Source organism: Chenopodium quinoa, unplaced genomic scaffold (genome assembly GCF_001683475.1).
Source record: "Chenopodium quinoa cultivar QQ74 unplaced genomic scaffold, ASM168347v1, whole genome shotgun sequence".
NCBI lineage: Eukaryota > Viridiplantae > Streptophyta > Magnoliopsida > Caryophyllales > Amaranthaceae > Chenopodium > Chenopodium quinoa.
In genome coordinates, this window is record NW_018743175.1 from 2,335,236 (window position 1) to 2,357,047 (window position 21,812).

The 21,812-nt window shown below is 33.3% G+C and overlaps 5 protein-coding genes across 5 annotated transcripts; 2 read left to right on the forward strand and 3 right to left on the reverse strand.

Moving 5' to 3' along the window:
* Nucleotides 1-3,612: 3,612 nt before the first annotated feature.
* LOC110732424 (putative nuclease HARBI1) lies at nucleotides 3,613-5,163 on the reverse strand. Its single transcript, XM_021912366.1, has one exon. It carries the CDS (start codon nucleotides 5,126-5,128, stop codon nucleotides 3,764-3,766), a length of 1,365 nt encoding a protein of 454 aa, XP_021768058.1. The 5' UTR covers nucleotides 5,129-5,163; the 3' UTR covers nucleotides 3,613-3,763.
* Nucleotides 5,164-5,779: 616 nt separating this feature from the next.
* Nucleotides 5,780-6,772, reverse strand: LOC110732831 (glutathione S-transferase T3-like). Its single transcript, XM_021912834.1, has 2 exons — nucleotides 6,357-6,772; nucleotides 5,780-6,314 (listed from the first exon to the last, which is right to left on the reverse strand). Exons 1-2 carry the CDS (start codon nucleotides 6,770-6,772, stop codon nucleotides 5,780-5,782), a joined length of 951 nt encoding a protein of 316 aa, XP_021768526.1.
* Nucleotides 6,773-12,152: 5,380 nt separating this feature from the next.
* LOC110732427 (PLASMODESMATA CALLOSE-BINDING PROTEIN 5-like) lies at nucleotides 12,153-13,906 on the forward strand. The gene is made up of 3 exons (XM_021912368.1): nucleotides 12,153-12,472; nucleotides 13,124-13,384; nucleotides 13,573-13,906. Exons 1-3 carry the CDS (start codon nucleotides 12,403-12,405, stop codon nucleotides 13,608-13,610), a joined length of 369 nt encoding a protein of 122 aa, XP_021768060.1. The 5' UTR covers nucleotides 12,153-12,402; the 3' UTR covers nucleotides 13,611-13,906.
* A 118-nt stretch (nucleotides 13,907-14,024) lies between these two features.
* LOC110732426 (serine/threonine-protein kinase SAPK3-like) lies at nucleotides 14,025-16,711 on the reverse strand. Its single transcript, XM_021912367.1, has 9 exons — nucleotides 16,419-16,711; nucleotides 15,850-15,924; nucleotides 15,545-15,646; nucleotides 15,353-15,406; nucleotides 15,157-15,249; nucleotides 14,965-15,057; nucleotides 14,778-14,882; nucleotides 14,585-14,683; nucleotides 14,025-14,454 (listed from the first exon to the last, which is right to left on the reverse strand). The coding sequence occupies exons 1-9, from the start codon at nucleotides 16,536-16,538 to the stop codon at nucleotides 14,170-14,172; spliced, it is 1,026 nt and encodes a 341-aa protein (XP_021768059.1). The 5' UTR covers nucleotides 16,539-16,711; the 3' UTR covers nucleotides 14,025-14,169.
* Nucleotides 16,712-20,069: 3,358 nt separating this feature from the next.
* On the forward strand, nucleotides 20,070-20,621 carry LOC110732832 (craniofacial development protein 2-like). The gene is made up of 2 exons (XM_021912835.1): nucleotides 20,070-20,153; nucleotides 20,268-20,621. Exons 1-2 carry the CDS (start codon nucleotides 20,070-20,072, stop codon nucleotides 20,619-20,621), a joined length of 438 nt encoding a protein of 145 aa, XP_021768527.1.
* The last annotated feature ends 1,191 nt before the right edge of the window (nucleotides 20,622-21,812 follow it).

A 21,812-nucleotide genomic window follows, 5' to 3' on the forward strand; every position in this document is an offset into this window, starting at 1 on the left:
AAAAAATTACGAGTATTAAACAAAAATTTGAATTGCAATTAGTCAATCATATGTATATTGTTCTAAAAAATGAATGTCAATTAACATGCGTAGCTAATAAAAATTTAGACTGCATGTCAAAAAAAAAAAAAAAATTGGAATGAAGAGATATACCAAAATAAAGGAGTATGGTATTTCATTATTACATCCTTACAAATTTTGTCATGCACTCTCGTACCCAAGAGGTGTTGAAAGCTAATTTTAATTTAATAGGGTATAAATGTATTAAATTTTATATAATTTGTCATTGATTAGTTAGACATAATTCAAATTTTATGAATTAGTTAAATCTTTTGTAATCTTTATGCTTTGATTATTTTTCTCTCACGAAAAGATTTCAAATATAAAGATCAAATTTGAGAGATGGAGTAAGTGATTTACGAATAATAAAGAAATGGCGATAGGTTAAATTAATCTGTTTTCATTGCACGCATGCAAACTGAATATGGCGCAAAAAAAGATTGAAAGACACATAGATTTTCTTAAAAATATTTATCAAAGTTAAATTATTATTTAGAGAAATAATTAAATTACATATGTATTGCTTGTGATTAGGTTTTGGGGATTGCAAGTTCGAGTGTAGGTGAAATAATGCGCACAACATGATGCAGATTTGGAAGGATGCGCAAGTTTTTCTTTATAGCAGTTCTCTATAGATGTATTGTACTATTTACTAGAAATCAAATTAAAGAGAATACTGCAAAATTACAATAATCAAGTTTTAATTGTGCTCTATTACATTGCCTAACAAATCTATCACACAAATCCCTAAAAAAAAAAAAAAAAAAAAAAGAAAAACCTATCATACAAATAAGGACAATTTAACCACAACCTAAAGGCATCGTGAGTTATGATAAACTAAGGACTTGTTTGGCATTATTTTTTTTATTTTACTTTTCTGATTTTCTTAAAAACAAAAAACCAAAAACAGGAAACAAGAAAAATGTGTTTTCACTTTTCTGTGGTCAGCTTTCAAAATTATCATGATTTTGACAATATTGACTAATTTTAGATTCATTATATAACATATATCATATGATTTTGAAAAACAAAAAACCACAATGATACCAAACGAACCCTAAATAATTTTCATTAATGTGTTCACACTATCGCACTCTACATTTTGTGCAAAATTGTACAAAATACATAGTAGTTTCAGAAAGTTGACGGTGGGAGGTTTTTGTAATTTTAAGTGTAAAATTTTAAAGTCATATTAACTAATATAATTTTTATAAGAAAAAAGCTAACAAACACCCCGGAGGCGTTGGATGGATAAGATAACTAAAACTAGAAATATTGAAGTAAAATGAACATTAATTACACCGATCAATGCGTGATTTTGGCATACATTCCTAAATTAATACTTATTTAGGAAATATTTTAAATTTTTATTTAATGCCCTAGAGGCATTCGTTAGCAAGATCTTTTTTATAATTACGCCTTGTTATTAAAACTTTAAATGGATGGATTACAATGGCAATATGGGTTGATTCTAGTGTATACACTAGGACTAGCCGTTAATGAGTCGAGTCGAGCTCAAAATGCTCGTGAGTTGTTTGAGCTCGGCTCGGTCAAAACTCGGCTTGGCAGGTCTCGGCTTGAGTTCGGATTCGGCTCGAGACTAAACAAGACGATACACAAGCCATGCTAAGCCCGGCTCGGCTCGAATAATTTTTTTAAAATAAATATTATATGTTTCTTTTACATTCAAATAAAGTTAATAAGCGCAAGGACAACCCTACTAGGGTAGTTGGGTAAGTTATGTGACACAAATTGTGTATTTATGGCCTTCATGAGCCTAATTTAAAAATCGAGCTTATAACAAGCCTGATTTCGAACTTGAGCCATAAGCCAAGCTCCACTATTGAGCACTCGAGCTCAAGCCAAGCTCAATTTTCAAGGCTCAACGAGCTACGAGCTCAAGCCGAGCCTCGAACCCGAATTCACGAGCTCGAGCCGAACCTACCAGTATTCGGACTCGGCTCGGCTCATTAACAGCCCTAGTATACACTATATAGTGCATTCGTAGTATGTAAATAACTGCCCTCTATCAAAAAAGAGAAACAAGACATATATATTTCTATACTTGAATATTATTTCCCTTTCAAGAAGATATTCTTCCATTCATGTATGGTAATAGTATAATTATTTACTACAAGTATCATACAGTGGATTGAGAAGTCAAACTTGTATCCTATGGTCAAGATCTCATTTGTCAAAGCATAAAGCATGTGTATGGTGCCATCTAATTTTGAAAGAAAAGGCTATTATAAAACGTGAGTGAATTTAATGTATAAAGACTATTTTTTTATTATTATTTGGGGTTTGAATGAGCCATTAGGCCCATTACAAATAACATGTAGGGGATTGAGAATTCAAACTTGTATCCTATGGTCAATATCTCATTTGTCACAGCATAAAACATGTGATATATTGATAGCTAGTTTTGAACGAAAAGGTTATCCTAAAATGTGAGTGAATATAATGTATAAATGACTATTTTTTTTTTTCTTTATATTTGAATGATTCATTAGGCCCAATACAAATAACATGTATGGGATTTACAATTCAAATTTGTATCCAATTGTCAAGATCTCATTTGTTAGAGCATAAATCATGTGATATAGTGACAACTAATTTTTTAAAAAAAGGCTACCCTAAAAAGACTACTTTTTTCTTTGGGTTTGAATGAGCCATTAGGCCCATTACAAATATCATACAGGGGAGTGAGAATTCAAACGTGTATCCCATAGTCAAGAACTAAAAACCTAATTTGTGAAGACATAAAACATGTGGCATAATATCAGCTAATTTTGAAGCAAAAGACTACCTAAAACATGTATACTCCATACTTTCGTAGTATATAGCACATAGTCAAGCATTTCATTATAATTATACCTCATTTTCAATAAATATAGAACTTCCTGAAATGTGTAACGCGTTGAGGATCATTCTTGTTACCTCCTTCCTCCTAATTTATTATTCAAGGCAAATAATAGCAGGTAATACTTTATTCAAACTATGTTGTTCTATTTATATAACTTGATTGTTTGAATGTTTGTGCTCAAATAATATACTTATATTGTTTTATTTATATAGATGGATGTGGTTCTTATTGTGTTGCGAAACCGAAGGCCTAAGATGAATTAATACAAAAAGCGCTAGATTATTGTTGTGGAAAAAAACCGGAAATATGTCACGATATACAAACAGGAAAGCCATGTTTAGTGCCCGGTGATCTAAGAGCACCATTATTGGTGAACAAAAAAAAATGGTTCATGGGTCACTATCACCATTTCTCTCTCATCCACATCAACCCAACAAACCATTTACAATATTCACTCTTAACAATAAACACTAAACAATAGTTCATCATCAATACTCCCTACCCCACCTTATTTTATTTTTGTAAATATAATCTTTTTGTTTCATAATTATAATTTATTAACCGATGTCAATGTAATTAATTGACGTATTTAATATTTTAATCGTGATTACTAATTAAGAAATTATCGCGTTTTTTTATCAGCTTTTTAAAAAATTAATTCTTGTGATTAATATTTTGTAAACAACAACGCAGCTAATTTTAATTAACATAAAAAAAAGGAGGTACAAATCGTGATTACAGTTCTACAACTATAATCTAGTACATTTTATTTAAAAAAAAAACACAACTACACATCGTTTTGTAAGATGTCCTTAGGGATAACCATTTGTTGTAAACCTAGTTGCCTAAGTTTTCGTTGTTACCAAATTTATTCCATATATGTTCGACCAAGTCGTTTTTTAGCTGCAAATGAGTCTGTTGATCCTCAATCTCTGTTCTACGAGACAAGTATAAGCCGATATCCACAATACGATCAGTACGGTACTCGGTAGTGTCCTCATTAGCGTTCCCTCCAGCATTCATAAACTCATTGGTATTAACGTTATTTTGATACGTCTCTCGTTCATCTTCAACGATCATATTATGTATTATGATGCAGGCGAGCATGATATTGTGGAGTATGTCGGTATCCCACGCCAAAGACGGCTTTTTAATAATGGCAAAACAAGCTTGAAGGACCCCAAATGCACGTTCAACGTCTTTTCTTGCAGCTTCCTGGTGTTTTGCGAATAAACGATCCTTATGAGTTTGTGGACTCGTAATGGATTTCACAAAAGAAGCCCATCTAGGGTAGATTCCATCAGTAAGATAATACCCATTCGTATAATGATGACCATTGACTACGAAGTTGACAGGAGGTGTCCGACCCTCTAAGACGTCTTCGAACACAGGGGATCGATGAAGCACATTAATATCGTTGCAGCTACCTGGCATCCCAAAAAACGAATGCCATATCCATAGATCTCTGTCCGCAACTGCCTCCAGTATGAGAGTTGCAACTCCTTCTCTTCCTTGATACTGCCCCTTCCATGCGTGTGGACAGTTCTTCCACTCCCAGTGCATACAATCAATGCTACCTATCATGCCAGGAAATCCACGTTCTTCCCCAATACGTAGCAATCTTTCCATATCTGCGATGTTTGGACGGCGTAGGTACTGATCACCGAACAGGTTGATGACACCTTCTGTAAACTTTTGGAGTGCCAATCGTGAAGTAGCCTCACTTATACGGACATACTCATCACAAGCGTCTGAAGCACACCCGTAAGCTAGTTGTCTAACGGCCGCAGTGCACTTTTGAAGTGGAGACAAACCAAGACGACCTGCCGCATCTCGCCTTTGTTGAAACCAAGGGTCATATTGGGTCACTGCGTTGAGAAGGCGCTCAAACACATGTTTACGCATTTGAAACCGGCGCCGGAACAAGGAACTTGGATAAACTGGGACTTCCGCGAAATAGTCATTGTATAACCGTGCATGACCTTCTTCGCGTCCCCTATCCTTTCGGGGCTCAATAGATTTTCGTCGGCGTTGCTGAGTGGCAGCCTGAATAATTGGTGGAATGTACTCATGCATTACGTGTTGTATCATAAGAAACACTTCATTACGTTGTTGAACTCTAAGCTCCCTTCCCTCATCATCCGAGTTAGATGAAGATGAAGGGGAATCGGTTGAGCTTTCGTTTAAACTATTTGAATTCATTTTGTAAGAAATGTAAGATAGAGTGAGGTTTGCTAATAGTAACTGCAAACGATTTATGTGTTTGTGTGTATACAAAATGAAAGAATGGTGTTTATTTATAGTGAACTAATTTGTAATTCTTCTTCAGAAATAGCTGAATATAAAGAGACAAAGATCACATGGGCTATGACAAACAATGAATTACAACCACACAGAAATTGAATGGAGAAGAAGGGTTTCACATGGGCTATGACAAACACTGGATTAGAACCACACAGAAATTGAATGGAGAAGAAGGGTTTCACATGGGCTAACAAAGGGGAAATTAAGATACTGACACAATTATATATAAAGAGACAAATTGATATAATTGAATAAACAGAATAAGATCACATGGGCTATGAAAATGGGAAAGTGGAAAAGATACATTTTATTGATTAATTGATAAAGTACAAACATAAGGAAATGAGTACAAAAGGTTGAACTGGAATTGAAAACTTATCACTACTGAAAATGAAGAACAACAAAGGAATTGAACACACTTAACTACAATAAAAATAAAGGACACTAAGCATCATTATTGAAACGTTGAATATTGTTCCGAAGTATTACTATCATTTCGTCTTCCCATTGCTCTCGGTTTACTTTCTGTTCTAGACGAGATAGTTGCTCCTAGTTGATCCTATATTGCTCTAGCTCAATTTTCCGTTGTTTCCTTGCCTCCTTGCGCTCTTGTATTTCAAGTCTCTTCATTTCTGCTTCGTTTGACACATTCATCGACTCCCCAAAAAGCTGCAATCGAGTGTTGAATGTTTCTAATTCCTTAAATGCTTGACTTGATGGAGCTTTACCCTTCAACCTCGACTTAGCCTTTTTAATACCTTCAGCACGAGCTACTCTCTCATCACCGACACCCACGCTGGTTGGTGTGGTAGGTGAGGAATTGTCACCCTCATCCCGTGTCCTCTTCCCACTACTTCCGCTCCCTACAGACTCATCCGTCAGTGGAGTTGAATGTGGACGTCCCACCGATGGCTTGAATGTTTGTTGGTCCAAGAAAGACCGGAATTTGTCCCACTTCCTTAGTTGGATCCATTCCTCGTAGAAGGTGAATCGTCCGAACGAGTTCTCATGGATTTTGTGGGCCTCTTGGATAACATCATCTTCGTTATAGCCACTTCCCTTTCGCTTCCGGGCCTTATCATAGCTTCCGCATCACTTTAACACGGCTTCAGAGATTCGCATCCACCTTCCCTTCAAACTACTAATATTTCGTAAGGATGTTTCATCTGGATTCGATTCCCTGGCAGCATCGTATGCGTCCAAGACTCTCTTCCAAAATACACCCTTCTTTTGATTTGTGCCGATAATTATGTCGGTGCTGGTGTTCATGTAGCCGGATATAAGAGCCGCAGTTTCTGATCGCGACCAACCTCTATTGTTTGAACCACCAACACGATATTCAGGAGTTGATTGGAGTGGTTGCTGTAACATTTGACTGAAGTTTTGATGGGGAGAAGGAGTTTCATTTCCCTCACCATCATCCTCACATTCTTCATTTGCCTCATCTTCTTCAGATAAGACATTGCTCGATTCCCAAATATTGGGATTCGGTTGTTGTGACGGAAAATAACCAGATGCAACACCATATTCACCGTAACCCATTGGTATCATGGATGGATGTGGGAAATTTGAACTGCTTTGAGAAAAATTAAAATTTTGAGGGAAATTTGGTGGATTATATGGGAAACTTGACTGGGGTATTTGAGGATAAACTCCAGAAAAATTATGGGGAATATTTGTGGATGTTTGTGAAAAATTTGGGTGAATTGGAGGAAAATTAGCTTGATTCGGGATCATATTTTGACCCAAATTTTTTTTTTGCTTTCTATTTGTTTTGGGGTTGGTATTAGCATCCATAATTATAATTTATATTTGGAAAAAATAAAAATTTAATAATAATAATAATAATAACAATAATAATAATAGAAATAATAATAATAACGATAATAATAACGATAATAATAATAATAATAATAATAATAATAATAATAACAACGATGATAATAATAATAATAACAACGATAATAATAATAATAACGATAATAATAATAATAATAACGATAATAATAATAATAATAATAATAATAACGATAATAATAAAAACAACAATAATAATAATAATAATAATATTAATAATAATATTAATGATAATAATTAAAAATAATAATAACAATAATAATATTAATATTGGTATAAATAATAATAATAATATTGGTAATTATAGAGGGGATTTTTGAAGAGAAAAATATAGTAGAAAAAAATGAATTTTGAAAGTTGAAAAAAATATATCAATATGGGTGTCTATTTATAGAGGGGAAAAAAATAGAGTCGTTGGTAATTTTTTTTTTTTTTTATTTGTATTTTGTAAAATATATCCGTTGCAAAATTACAACGGATATATTTAAAACAGTGCACACGTGTCAAGCAGCGGCTGGGCCAAGTGGCGCGCTCCCAGCCGCTGATTTCTATTTTTTTTTTCTGAGCTTCAACAGCAAAACGACGTCGTTTTGCACCATGAAACAGCAAAACGACGTCGTTTTGCTATAATACCAGTCCAAAATATTGGTGGGGCCCACAGCGAATTAATTCATGGAAATGCTTGCTCCTGCAATCAAACCCATGACCACTCAACATGAACCATTAAAGGTTTGCCATTAAGCCACCACTTTATTTGTTTATTCATTGTGAACAATTAAATAGTTCACCCTTAAAGATGCCCTAAGGGCAACTGCCTCTTATGTCTTTGATTCTTGGTTTAAAACGAATGTCGTATGTGATTTTGAGGGCGCTGCAACGATAGTTTCTGATAATCCGAGTATGTTCTGTTCGGCTTACTTAATGAAATTATATTTTTTTTTTCAGAATTAAGGTCTTATTCTATTTACCTTTTTTTTTATTAATTTTTTTTAATAACACTTCTCCTCAAATTAATACAAGTAATATTTTGTAAATGCGATGTATATTTTACCATATACTCCCTTTGTTTACGTTTTGTTGACTTTTGTACTTCTAAAAATCTTTGACTATTATATTATGATAAAAATCAAAAGATTCAAAACCATATCATATGCAATTTTATTACATTCTTCTTAAAATAAATTTTCAAAATATCTACTCGTATTGTTTATAATTTTTTGCTAGCTTTTTCATTGGCTTTTGATTTTTCATGATCAAATAGCCAAAGTAATTTATTGAACTAATACATTTTAATTTTTTTATACATTCTTGGATCATACTTTAAATTGTAATTAGTCCATAACAATTATACCCCTTGTGTGAATGTGAGCTAATGCAATTATTACTATAATTTTTTATTTTGTAATTAATTTGTATCTCTTGTTAACTTGTGATAGGTCATGGCGACTGCAAATACAAGTGTAAGAATGGGTGAAAAGTTGTAAAACATGATGCCAAGTTGGAAGGAAACGAAAGATGCACAATTTCTATACAATAATTTGTGTAATTTGCATCAAAAGGAAGCAATGTGAAATTATCATGTTTAGAATAATTAAAAATTTGGCAATATATTGAAATGAGTTTTTTGCAACTATGTTCAAGGTTATTAGTGCATTTTAAATATCGTTGCTTATTTAAGTGGGGCTTGACCAATTATCAACGCAACTAAGTACGGTACCTACTAAATCTATTCTAAAATAAATGTTCAATTTTGATCGGTATATTTTCCAACGCGAAACTTTGATGAATAATATCTTTTATTATAATTGATAAAATGTTGATATTAAGAAACTATACATAAAGATTATTCTAATAAATACCCACGTGGCAATGTTTAAACTTATATTAGTTTTGTGCTCCGGGCGATGCCCAGGTTGTTTATTGAATTTTAGGATAAACCTTTTGGTTTGAATGTTAAATACGATCATATAATCACTTTTGATAATGCAGGATATTTAGACATGCGATATCATACCTATTATATTTACTAAACTAAAAGTATTTTTACTAATTCTCTATTATTTTAAATATATTATAAATGGATCTTATTTTAAAAAACTTTTTAAAACGAATTTTATGATGGAAATAGAACTGAGTTATTAGATTTTTATTAAAAGTTATGATTAATTTTGTATATATAAAATATTAGTAGTGTATCGATAATAAAACTCTATACAACATTTTTATCTTAAAAAATCTATCCAAAATTCGATTATTTAGCATCATATGTGTCACAATAATACCTATTTGTCGCCTACGTGACACGACACTTGGCGAAAAACTGGAATACCAAGTGTCGTTGTCTCGTGACTTGGCTGCAAGACCAGACCAACTTTATTTATTAGTGATATGATATGATATGATGTTTCGGAGCGTTTGATATATGGGATAGGAATAAGAAGGATAAGAGGACTGTATAATGATAGAGAATATGGATAGGATAGGATAAAATAAAGTGTTATCCTTTGTTTGGTATAAATTAATTAGGGATAAGAGTAGGATATGTAATAAAGTTACGAATATACCCTTACTAACTTTACCTTTCTCCTTTATTTTTTCTTTTCAACAAGGATATATATGTTATTTCAATTATAATTCCTTCCCCTCCATCCTTATTATATTCCAGCCCTCCCTAGGTATAGAAATTGAAGGATAGGAGGGGTTTTAATTCTTATCTTATCCCCTTGTTTAATCCCTATCTTTATAAACAAACATGGAATTTTAATATTTCTTTCCCAAAATCCTTTTCTCTCTTCTTTTATCTCCCTCAACAAACAATCTTAAATATTGCTTTAAAGTGATACTCCGTATATAAGGAGAAAAAGATATAACATCGACTAGCCTCGCATAAAACATGATTACAGTTATACGAGTTACTAACTTTAAATGAGATGACTTTAAGACATAAATTAAAATGAGATGACTTTAAGACATTAATTTTTTTATTTTCTGTAATAACTTGTTACTCCGTAGTAAAGAGTTGATTGATTTACAAGATTTGGGATGTAATGTTTATTTATTATTTTTGTAAAAAAGAATGTAACATTTATTTATTATGATATGTAGACCGGCTATTTTTCTCTTGTTACGGAGTACTTCATGTATATAACTTTCCATAGCACAATGTCTTGATGATTCAACAATAACATAATATGATACAAACTTTGTTTGGCAATTGGCTATTGGATGCTGACTGTTTAACTTAACTTGTTTGACTGACTATTAGCATTGGTTGTTTATACGGCTTGTTTGACCATTAGTTGTATGTAAATATGTTTGGTAAAATCAGATGTTAGTTTTTTATTTTAACTATGCAAAGTGACCTTAAAGGACATTATTATATGTTCTTATTCATTTGTTATCAGTACTATTAATTACTAATTAATAATTTTTAATTATTAATTAATATTACCAATTACAAACTAATAATTATTAATTACTAAATATTTAGTACTAACTAATAATTATTAAGTACTAATTACTAATTATTAATTACTAATTACTAATTATTCATTGTTGATTACTAAATATTAATAATTAAGTACTAATAAATTTAAGTAGTTTTCACTGATTACTAATTACTACTCCGTAATAATTATTAACCATTAATCATTATTTTTTTGAACAATCATTAATCATTAATGATTTAATTGTTAATTATTAATTATTAATCGTCAATCATTAATTATTGATTGTTAATTATTGATTATTAATTATCAATCATTAATTATTAACTATATATTTTTAATAATTAATTGTTAATCATTAATTATTAACTATAAATTATAAATCATTAATTATTAATCATTAATTATTAATTAAATATCATTAATTATTAATCATTAATTATTAATTATTAAACATCAATTATTAATCATTAATTATTAAATATCAATTATTAATCATTAATTAATAATTTTTAATTAGATTATTAATTATTAGTTGCTAATTATTAATTATTAATCCCTCCGTCCCTTTATTAGATGTCTATTTCAAGCATTATTACTCACATAATATAGAGAAGTAGGCATCTGATTAAGGGACGAAGGGAGTATTAATTATTAATTATTTCAATGAAAAGCCAAAACTAGGGCTGCAAAAGATCCGGGCCAAGCCGAGTTTCAGTCTGTTCAGGCTAACCTTGATAAGAGTTATTCGTGTTCGAACTATCTCGAGCTTGAACGAGCTTTTAAAAATCTTGTTCGAGCTGGGCTCGTTAAGAATTTGGCTTGTTCGAGTTTTGTTCACGAACGTACTCATTTGCATTTCGAGTTTAAGTTCGAGCTTGAACGGGATTAAATCGGGCTTGAATAAATAAATGAGCCATAATTTGTTATTAAAAAAATGTTTTCTTTCAATTTTAACTCAACGGAGTTTTCATGTCTTTACAAGATGAAATAATTACTACTTTTTACAAATATGTATGAATAAAAGGTATATAAATTGTCCGAGTTTTAATCAGAAATTAAAAAAACTTATAAATGGACTTAAACGAGTTGCTCATGAACATTACTGAGTCGAACATGATGTTGTTCGAGCTTTGTTCATTTACTTGATGAGCTTAAGATTTTTATTCAAGCTTGTTTGTTAGCTCAACAAACGAGTTTTGATCAAGTTTTGACCGAGTTTGTTCGCGAGTAGTTCACGAACGTATCAACTCATTTACACCCCTAGCCAAAACCAAAAAGCTAGTCTTTTTGATTTTGGCGGAAAATCCTGCTTTTTAACTAGCTAAAAAGTCGTTTATCAAACACGTTTTTTTGGCTATTTAACCAAAATAAAAAGCTAAAAGTCAATCAAAAAGCCATTTACCAAACATAGCCATAATGATAGTAATTACAAGTGTTTTACAAAAATATATATGTAGTTATGTTACGTACGTCCATCAATTCATCAATTCCTTGTTTCGAACATTCCAAGATAGTATATACGGTTGTCAATCCTAGAAAATTTGTGACCAAAAATTAATAATGTGATCTATAAATAGATTGAAAGCTAAGATAAGCGCAAACAGCTGTTCAAAGCATAAGCTACCCAAAAGATGACATATAGTAGTGCAAGTGTCGTCAACAAGAACCGCATTATCAATTTATCATTATAACAACTCAACAATTTCTTTTAATTTCCAATATGTGTATTTCCTTTCTTTAATTTTATCATCCAAACACTTGAGTCCTCCTTGAAAACAATAATATTAAGTTCATCAAAATTGAAGTTTGTTGCATCCATTTCCAATAGAAATTAAATTTGAAGAATTTACAATAGAAAATTATTTCATGGCTCGTGTTTCAGCAATTATTATAGTTGTACTTTCTTGTCTCCTTAATTTGGTCCTACAATTGGCAGGTGAGCTTTAGATTCTCCTAGAATTTCTACATTTTTTTTTCTCTTTTCGTATGCTTCTTTTTTTTTTTTTTTTTTTTAATCATATAAATGGAATTTATATGTGTGATTTATTCTTGGGATCTTTATTTTATTATGAATAATAAATATATTGATCAATAAAATCATAGTCAAATAATGTTTCTTCCAATTTATTACACAAGTATTATTAAGGAGTACATAATTCTCATAAAGATTATGTGTTTTTTGTCATAGAGGTTTTATAAAAAATAAAAATAAAATTTTCATTATCTATACTTTAAATTCCTTTAAGCAAAAATTTTACAAATTTTATGTGAGCTAGAAGTAGAGTGAAAGGTGTTGTAGAATTGGACATAACTTTTGGAAATTGAGTTTATGTTCATTAAAATGTAATAGTAAATGACAAAGTCTAACTACCTTTATAACATTATTCTCTATACGTTCCCTTAATCTGAATAGGTAACATTAACGACAGATTATTTTAACAAACAAATAAATTCCGATACTTAGTGATTACATGGTGTGATCGATTACGTACCATAAGACGCTATTGAACAAAGTGATAATCAACTTTAATGTGCTAGTAGCATACGTAAATTTCTAATAAGATGTTCTTGGATTGTGGTCTTGTAGATGGGAGTGAGAGCAAGTTGTGTCCACCATGGTGCGTTACTAGGCTTGATGCTTCGGATGCTCGGGTCAAGATATCATTTGATTGGATCTGTGAAAATGGAGCGGATTGTGGCCCGATAAAACCAGGCGGGCCGTGTTACGTGGAAGGTGACATCAAGGCCATGGCCTCCTATGCCTTCAATGACTATTTCCAGAAGACTAGACCGTCTGGTGGTCTATGTGATTATGGTGAAGTTGCTACTTTATCTAATAAAGATCCCAGTAAGTAAACATATTACATTCATCAATCCTTTTGATTTTGAATATATTGTTGATTTCGGATTTAGTGAAGTTTGAAACAAGACGGTCTCTTAATAAGTTATTGCAAGTCTGTGACGTTTTTGTTAATGGATGGCTTGACCTATTGATTGTACAAAGTGATCATTTTTTATGTTGGATTTATCTTACAGGTCACGGTGCTTGCAATTTTATGTGTACGCCATACTAGGAACGGGTAATCATTCAGAAGTGCGCGTAAATGAACTCTGATGAGTCCGACTGTACATCCATCAATCTTATAGCTATGTATTTATGTTCATTATAGACATAGTAACTAGCAAGACACAAAAAGAATTAACATATACTGGTAGTTAAGTGAAAATTGATGTAACTCCAACTGTCAATTTGACTATAGTACCTAGTTTGATAAAGCAATACATTATATGTTTCTGAATGACAAAATAATTCAGTGGCGAATATTAGACCAACAGGGCAGGGCCCCTATGAGCCTTGGTGAAGATCCTCCCTTGCAAGTAATTAAGCATTGCGAGGACTAGTTACTAGATAGAGGTTACTCTAGGTGCCCTTTGTTAATGGTACTGCTAGAAAAAAAAAAGACTGAGAAATCTAAGGATCAGATGAGTAACTTAACAGAAGTGTCTTTATATTCCAAGACATACACAAAAAACTTTGTGCAGGACATCAAACACAACTGATGCAATAATTTGTAATGTACAGCTGAATTCAGTGCTTAGTAGCAGATAATAGGCGGTCAGATTCATGCATTATTAATAAGGGGGAGAGACAAAGTCACCACTGAGATCAGAATCCAACAGTTCAGCCTCTAAATCATCATCAGCTTCTTGTGTTTCGGATTCTGCAGCCTGTTCTCCTATGGTTGCCTCCCTTGGGTTTTGTGCTTCTTTTATGATTTGCATAATCTCCTCTTCACTTTGGACCTGCAGATCACCGCCGTTCTTTTCTCCATAGTTTGTCTTCTCCCCTTCAACAAGATCCTTTGGATAATTCTTCAGAAACCATGGGTGCTTCTTGATCTCAGGGATTGTGATCCTCTTCAGTGAACATCATACCACAGTCACAAACATGTATTGTATAGTAAGAGTGTAAGACATAGTGTTCAAAGTACAAAAACTTTGCTTGGAAAAATTTTTGTTCACTATAGAATGTCAAAGAGGGTGTTACCTTGGAGGGGTTAGCGACAAAGATTTGTGAAAGGAGGTTCTTGCAGTCTGCTGATACGCGCACATAGTCTGGAATAGAGAATTGAACACCCAATATTCTCTGTGTAGGAAAAATGATTACTAACTGTACATCTCAAAAATGACTACTCACTGCACTAAGAAGGGATAGTTTCTTATAAGTCTTAATAACTCACTGCAATTGTCTTGCGGAAATTTTTTGGATCTTCAGGATCCTCGAAAGGATATCCTCCCACCAGCATCACATATAATGTCACTCCACTGGACCAAACATCAGCGATCTGAAGCATCAGAACATTCACTTATAGTACGTACTACATATTCATAATCCATCCAGCATTTGATGTGGTTTGCAAATTGTACCTTCCCATCATATTCCTTACGTGACAGGACCTCAGGTGCGATATATGCAGGAGTACCCACCGTTGACTTAGGCTGTGAATGCAGTATCCCAGACTGAGATACAATGAAGGATTTAGTTTCAGCTGTTAGTCTCCGAAGAAAGAGGGGATTTAGCCCTCAAGACTTACAGAGAAATTAACTTGTAACACATACTTTGGAGTAACCAAAGTCGCATATCTTAAGGCGAGGTGATGGACTGCCATCAAGCAGAGTATTTTCCAGTTTTAGATCCCTGTGACAAATTTCCTGCAGCAATTGATACAAACAGAAATTCAGGTACAGCTTGATAGCAGCTGACTTCAGACATCAGCTGCAGGCCTGCAGTAGTACAAACAGAAACTCGACGTACCATGGTATGACAGTAGCTGACTCCAGATATCAGCTGCTGGAAGAAAAACCTTGCCTGTTACTTGCACAGACAGCAGAGTCGGACAGAGGGTGCGTGTTAGTAAAAACTTTATGCACGTATTAACATCTAACAGAGGTTATAAACTTTTAATCAATACGAAAACACTGAAATGCAGTAATTGATAATAGCAACCTCGTCTTCATTAAATCGGCCAGCACTGCATATTCTGTTGAAGAGCTCACCTCCAGCAGCATACTCCATGACAATCGCCAAATGTGTGGGTGTTACAAAAACCTAGCAATTTTATTTATACAAGCAAAAAATACTCATCAAAAGATTCAAATTATAATCTAACAACGAGCATTAAAACTCGTAAGGCCATGAAAAATTAACACAATTAACACAGAACAATTCGGATTAGTAAACATATATGTTACACGAATCGAATTAATAATGTTTTAACACAATTAGGAAGAAGTATGATGAAGTATATATACCTCTTTAAACTTGATGATATTTGGATGCTTTAATGATCGATGATTGATAATCTCCCTCTGAACATTCTCATCAATCTAAAACCAAAATATAAATGATTAAACATACTACATGTTATATACTCCTAATCCTTCAACAATTAGCAAAAGTATATGCAACAAACTCAAATCGTATATAACAAGAAACATTACTTAGTTACTACTGCAACAAAAAAGAAATTTTCAAACTTGACTTAGATTTGACCATCATACAACTATGTACTTTTTTTTCGCAAGACATTTACACAAAATCAGTTAGTCCACAAAGTATCTATCAGACAAATAGCGATTTAGAAAATAACATAAAACACCGTATATTTCTTCTAGACACGTAATTTAACACGAATATATCATATAAACGTTCCAACAGTAACGTACGAGCACATGATAAACTGATCATCAGATTTTACAACTTTTAACCCATAACCAAATAAATAAGCTAGCTTTCTAAAATATAAATCGTTCAGCATATAATTTTGCATAATGAAACACAAAATTCAACAAAATTAAAGTAAAAAAATAAATGGTGATACCTTTTTTCCTCTTTCAATGTATTTAACAGCAAAAAGCTCCTTAGTTTTCTTATCAATCACCAATCTAGCAACTCCAAAATTCCCAGAACCTATTTCCTTTATTGGTTCATATCTCTCCATTTTTTACAATCCAAAAATATGACTTTTTTTTTATCAACCCAGAAAAACTCTAAAAAAACAACTTTTTTCTTGGGTTTACGAAGAACAAAAGAAATAATGTAGAAAAATTAAAATGTAGGAAAATTAAAATGTAGGAGTTGAGAAGTCTAATAAATAAATAATGCATAAGAAAATTGGTGTGCCGTCCATATAAATGTATACTTGTAGAATTTAGAAATTTATATTTCTGTTACTATTACTTAATTCTATTTTAAAACTATTGGTCAATGGTCATTTCTTGGAAATTAAAGTGCAAATTATTCTTCACCAAAAAAAAAAAAGTGCAAATTATTCTTTTTTTTTTTTTCTTCTTTTGATTACTGTACATTTTTTTTTAATATTCTTAATTAAAGAGGGAATTTGGAGGACACGTATGATATGGAGCAACTTGCAAGAGTCGGCTGGATAGTGACAGCTAACCTCACAAGATGACACATACTACGTACTTGTTAATTTTATTAATTAAATTATGTCCACATAATTATTATAGAGTTGTTTAATTTAATGATAGTTAATACAGTACTTATGTAAGTTTAAAAAAAAAAACTTATGTAGGTTAAAAATCAAGAGATGCTGAGAGTGAGGGATTAGCTCAAGTCATTAGAGCTTCCCTCCTGCTTTTAGGAGATTCTGAAATTGATTCTCATTATTCGTTTTTGTGGCTGTACAAACACCAAAAAAAAAAAAAAAAAAAAAAAAAATCAAGAGATGCTCCCTCGGTTACAAGTAACTAGATCTCGTAAAGAATCATTCGGAGTTTGATTTAGAAATCCTTGAGATGAGGTTGGTTTCACTCATACAGTCATACCATACTTGTATACAACTCAATCAAATGCATGGTATTAGGTGAACAAATAATTATACGTGAAAATCGTCCCCTCAATATATGTCTTTTTATATCTGAATAGTTAATATATGTATAATCATACTAAGTAATTTACCTTAGATTAACCCTCTTATCATACATCTTGATTCTTGATTGATGAATACAGGCGTCTTAGTGGTTGATAGCTTGATATTGTAAAGTTGTTCTCACAATATTAAAAACGATGGCATAAAAGTATCACCTTCCTTTATGACTCTCTAAACACCAAAAATTATAGTATCAAAACTTAGCTACGTAGTATTAAAATTGATGGCATAATAAAGGAAAAAAGTATAAAATTGGACCTACAATATTGAGCATGTTGTCAAGCCAGGCCGGCTTTCTAAAAAAGGTGGTGGTTGCTCCATTCAATCATTCATTTTATAATTTATTAACCCAAAAAAGGAATCATCAATTGGAAAGGTTCAAGTTTAAGAAAAAATACTACTTGTAGTTTTATTAGGTAGGACTTAGGAGGCAAGGAAAAGTGCTCTACTAGAGCGTAATCTCATTATAGTCAACAGTAGATCCCTTGGAAGCAAGGAAAGCATAATTCTCCATCTTCAAAGTGTATCCGGTGGAGTTTGAACCCTGATAATCATACATAATATCAATTATGAGATACAAACTTTCACCTTAGACTAATTAAAGTAGGATCTAACCGTACGTGTTGTTAAATGTTAATAGTGTAATTGGAAATATACACGATTGTTAATGGTACCTTAATCACAGGAAAATGACCAAAAGGAGCTAGGAGTTTCCTTATCGTAAGCAAGAATAAAGAACGAAAAAAACATTAAAAACAGAAACTAGTTATTAGCAGAGTTGCCTCTGTAAACTTTAAAGAGGTAAAATTAAACATGCATACAAGTGAACAAAGATGACAACTTAATTAATGTATTGTACGCGCTAATGGTCTAATATGATGTTAAACTATAATTATTGAAAGTCTCCTTCATGGCCAAGCAGCTCCTTGATATGTTTGCCATAACTATTTTCATAGATAAATAGTTGACTTTTATTACTATTTTCATGAATATCATCAAATTGCTTGTCAACTAATCTCTTGTTTCAACATGAATATTTATGATAACATTATAATATGCAGTGTGTCAATTGGCCAGGTATTATTAATACTTATTAGTTAATACCTTTTTTTTTTTTCTTTTTTTGCAATTACTTATCAGTTAATACTTTATTGTTATATATATCGTTTTAGGTATTGTTTTTTCCATTCTAAAAATTAAATTTGTGTTTTTTTGACGTCTTAGGAAGTACAATTTATATTATTCAATTCCATTCACAAATTTTAGTGTCAAAATCAATTAAAGAGTTTATGTCACTTTCATGACATTTTATACATTATTTGTCTTACAGTTTTTAAATACAAAGTATTTTTTTCCCTCTATTCAATGTACTCTCCCTATTAAATTCTTTTCAATGAAATAATGTGTATTTCTCCTCTTCTATTTTGTCTAAATAAAATTACTATATTAGTATTCAAAATTCGACCAAAACTAGTGGCGGTGGGTGTGATGTGTGAAAATGGATATAGTAATGATAGAATAACGCTATAAAATATGATAATTGTATGTATATGGCATTCATCCTTAGTCGATATCCTTGGAAGTAAGGTATAATATGTTTCTCAATATGCTATATTGCTATGCAAATAAAGTGTTTCTTGCATTGCATTGTAACGACTTATTTCTAGTATCTCGTACTTAATTACTTACCCATGATTTCCTCAGGCTCGAATACATCTTCTATATGTTCTATAATACGAAATACGAACTATAATATATAAACAACCTTTGGGCCTACCAATCTAAACATGGTCTTTCTAAATATATTTGGTGTATTGTAGTGACATATTACCAAACAAGGTTTAATTTTTGGAAAGATTTACATCTTATAATAACGAGTACATGCATCGATCTCTTAATCACGAGTTTCTAAGATCAAATCTCATTAGATGGTATATTAGGGTGGGAACTGTATGTTACTCCCTTACCGACCTTTCCCCCTATTTTCAAATAGTCTTGTCCATGAATCTAGATCGAGTTAACCTCGGAGAGGTTCTACCCTTATAAGGGTTTCTCTTTGCCTTGCCAAAAAACAAAGAAAAAAAGTTGTGGACTTGTGGCAATTTAAATCTTGTTTAAATATGAAATTTAACTCCGTCAGTGGGTTTTCCCGCTGCTAGTCCCAAGCCTGGATAAAGGAAGAGGGTTTTGGTAGGCCAGTGACAGTCAGTGTAAAACTTTGTCACATCCCATGACATGAGCCAAACTGATATTTTCGTGGGGTGTTCCCTACTTAGCGACGCGTTGCACTTCCTAGACCCAGGTTTGGTGATAAGTATGCAAGGGTTGCTAGATCGTCGCCCGGAAGCGACGCGCGCGCCACATTGCCCGAGTGTGGTGTTAAATGATTAAGGGCGTGCCATTGGGGCGTTCCCTACTGAGCGACGCGCTGCACTTCCCAGACCCGGGTGCAGTGATAAGTATGCAAGGGTTGCTAGGTCGTCGCCCGCAAGTGACGCGCCACATTGCCCAAGTGTGGTGTCAAATGATCAAGGGCTTGCAGTTGAGGACAGAAGGGAGCATGGTACGAGTGCGCGTGGTATGAGGGAGCATGGGAGAAAGGACTCTAGTTTGCGGATTGGTTCTTGGAATGTGGGGTCTCTTACGGGGAAATCTGCAAAAGTGGTAAAAGTGATGAAGAGAAGACGCGTAAACATTATGTGCCTCCAAGAGACAAGGTGGACGGGAGAAGGAGCTTGAGGCTTGGTTTTGGGGTATAAGGTGTGGTACGTTGGACAGGAAACGAGCTACAAGACCAGGAATGGAGGATCTAGGAACGGATTTGGTGTGATTCTTGATGAGAGGTTGTCAAAAGAGGTAATCGGGGTCTATCGGAAGAAGGATAGGTTGATAAGGGTGAAGTTGATATGTGGCAAGGAGATTGTGAATGTTATTAGTGCTTATGCTCCCCAAGTTGGTTTGGATGCAGAAGAGAAACGTCAATTTTGGGAGGATTTAGACGATGTGGTACAGGGTGTCCACCACACTAAAAAATTATATATTGGAGGTGATTTAAATGGGCATGTTGGGGCGAGTCGGGATGGCTACGAGAGTGTTCATGGAGGCTTTGGGTATGAGGGACGCAGGTGGTGAAGCTATTATGGATTTTGCCCAATCTTATGACTTAATTTTTGCTAATACTTGGTTTAAGAAGCGGGATTCACACTTGATAACTTTCCGGAGTAGAGCAAATGCAACACAAATAGACTTCCTGCTCACAAGGAGCACGGATAGACAAAGTTGCTTAAACTGCAAGGTCATTCCAGGAGAGAGTGTTGTCACTCAACACCGGCTTTTGGTTATGATTATTCGGTTGAAAGAGAAGGTGAAGAAAAAAGGAAGACAAGAGGAGCCAAATATAAGATGGCGGACTCTAAGGGATGCAAATGCTAAGGTGTTTACAGAAAAGGTAATCAGGGAGGCGGATTGGGATGGAGAGGTGGATCCAGACATGACTTGGTTACAACTGAAGAACTGTTTTTTGAGAGTGGCCAAAGAGGTCCTAGGGGAAGAACTTCGATGCAGAAAGATACTTCATGGTGGAATGAAGAGGTAAAAGCAGTAATTAAGCAAAAAAGGGAACATTATCAAGCCTTGGAAAAATGTAGGAGTGAAGAAACCTTTGCAGCGTATAAGGAGGCTAAGAGTAAGGCAAAAGCAACTGTGCGACAAGCAAAAGAAAAGGCTTATCAGGAGATTTATGAATAGCTTGACTTCAAGAAGGGAGAAAAGATCATTTATAAGATGGCAAAGAGAAGACAAGAGGCAAGGAAGATATTGGCATGGTAAAGTGTGTCAAAGATAAGAACCAAATTGTCCTAGTACAAGAGGAGGACATCAAGGACGGGTGGAAGGGGTACTTCGATGAATTGTTTAATGGAAGTAATGGAGTTGTGACAGGAGATATCTTCGTGAGTGATGAAGAAATCAACATGGAGTATGTGCAGAGGATTAGAAGAGTAGAGGTGGAGATTGCACTGAAGAAGATGAAGCCTAAGAAGGTGGTTGGCCCTGATGGTATACCGATAGAGGTGCGGAGGTGTCTGGGTAAGATTGGTATTGATTGGTTAACAAACCTCTTTGACAAGATATGGAGGGCTACGAGGATCCCGCAAGATTGGAGGAAGAGCACCTTGGTCCCAGTTTATAAAAACAAAGGAGACGCTCAAGATTGTTCTAACTATCGAGGGATCAAGCTAATTATGAGCCACACTATGAAGTTGTGGGAAAGAGTGATTGAACATAGGTTGAGGTCATGCACAAGCATTTCGGATAACCAATTTG

Excerpts from the sequence above, each read along its gene's own strand:
- LOC110732424 (XM_021912366.1), bottom strand. The coding sequence starts at position 5,128 with ATGAATTCAAATAGTTTAAACGAAAGCTCAACCGATTCCCCTTCATCT.
- LOC110732831 (XM_021912834.1), bottom strand. The coding sequence starts at position 6,772 with ATGGGTTACGGTGAATATGGTGTTGCATCTGGTTATTTTCCGTCACAA. Across the intron at positions 6,315-6,356 it reads ATTAGTAGTTTGAAGGGAAG|CTATGATAAGGCCCGGAAGC; the intron begins GTGGATGCGAAT and ends GTGATGCGGAAG.
- LOC110732427 (XM_021912368.1), top strand. The coding sequence starts at position 12,403 with ATGGCTCGTGTTTCAGCAATTATTATAGTTGTACTTTCTTGTCTCCTT. Across the intron at positions 12,473-13,123 it reads TTTGGTCCTACAATTGGCAG|ATGGGAGTGAGAGCAAGTTG; the intron begins GTGAGCTTTAGA and ends GTGGTCTTGTAG. Across the intron at positions 13,385-13,572 it reads TTTATCTAATAAAGATCCCA|GTCACGGTGCTTGCAATTTT; the intron begins GTAAGTAAACAT and ends TTTATCTTACAG.
- LOC110732426 (XM_021912367.1), bottom strand. The coding sequence starts at position 16,538 with ATGGAGAGATATGAACCAATAAAGGAAATAGGTTCTGGGAATTTTGGA. Across the intron at positions 15,407-15,544 it reads GCCGATTTAATGAAGACGAG|GCAAGGTTTTTCTTCCAGCA; the intron begins GTTGCTATTATC and ends TGCAAGTAACAG. Across the intron at positions 14,455-14,584 it reads TTGTCGCTAACCCCTCCAAG|AGGATCACAATCCCTGAGAT; the intron begins GTAACACCCTCT and ends TGTTCACTGAAG.
- LOC110732832 (XM_021912835.1), top strand. The coding sequence starts at position 20,070 with ATGAGGGAGCATGGGAGAAAGGACTCTAGTTTGCGGATTGGTTCTTGG. Across the intron at positions 20,154-20,267 it reads CGGGGAAATCTGCAAAAGTG|GAAACGAGCTACAAGACCAG; the intron begins GTAAAAGTGATG and ends TACGTTGGACAG.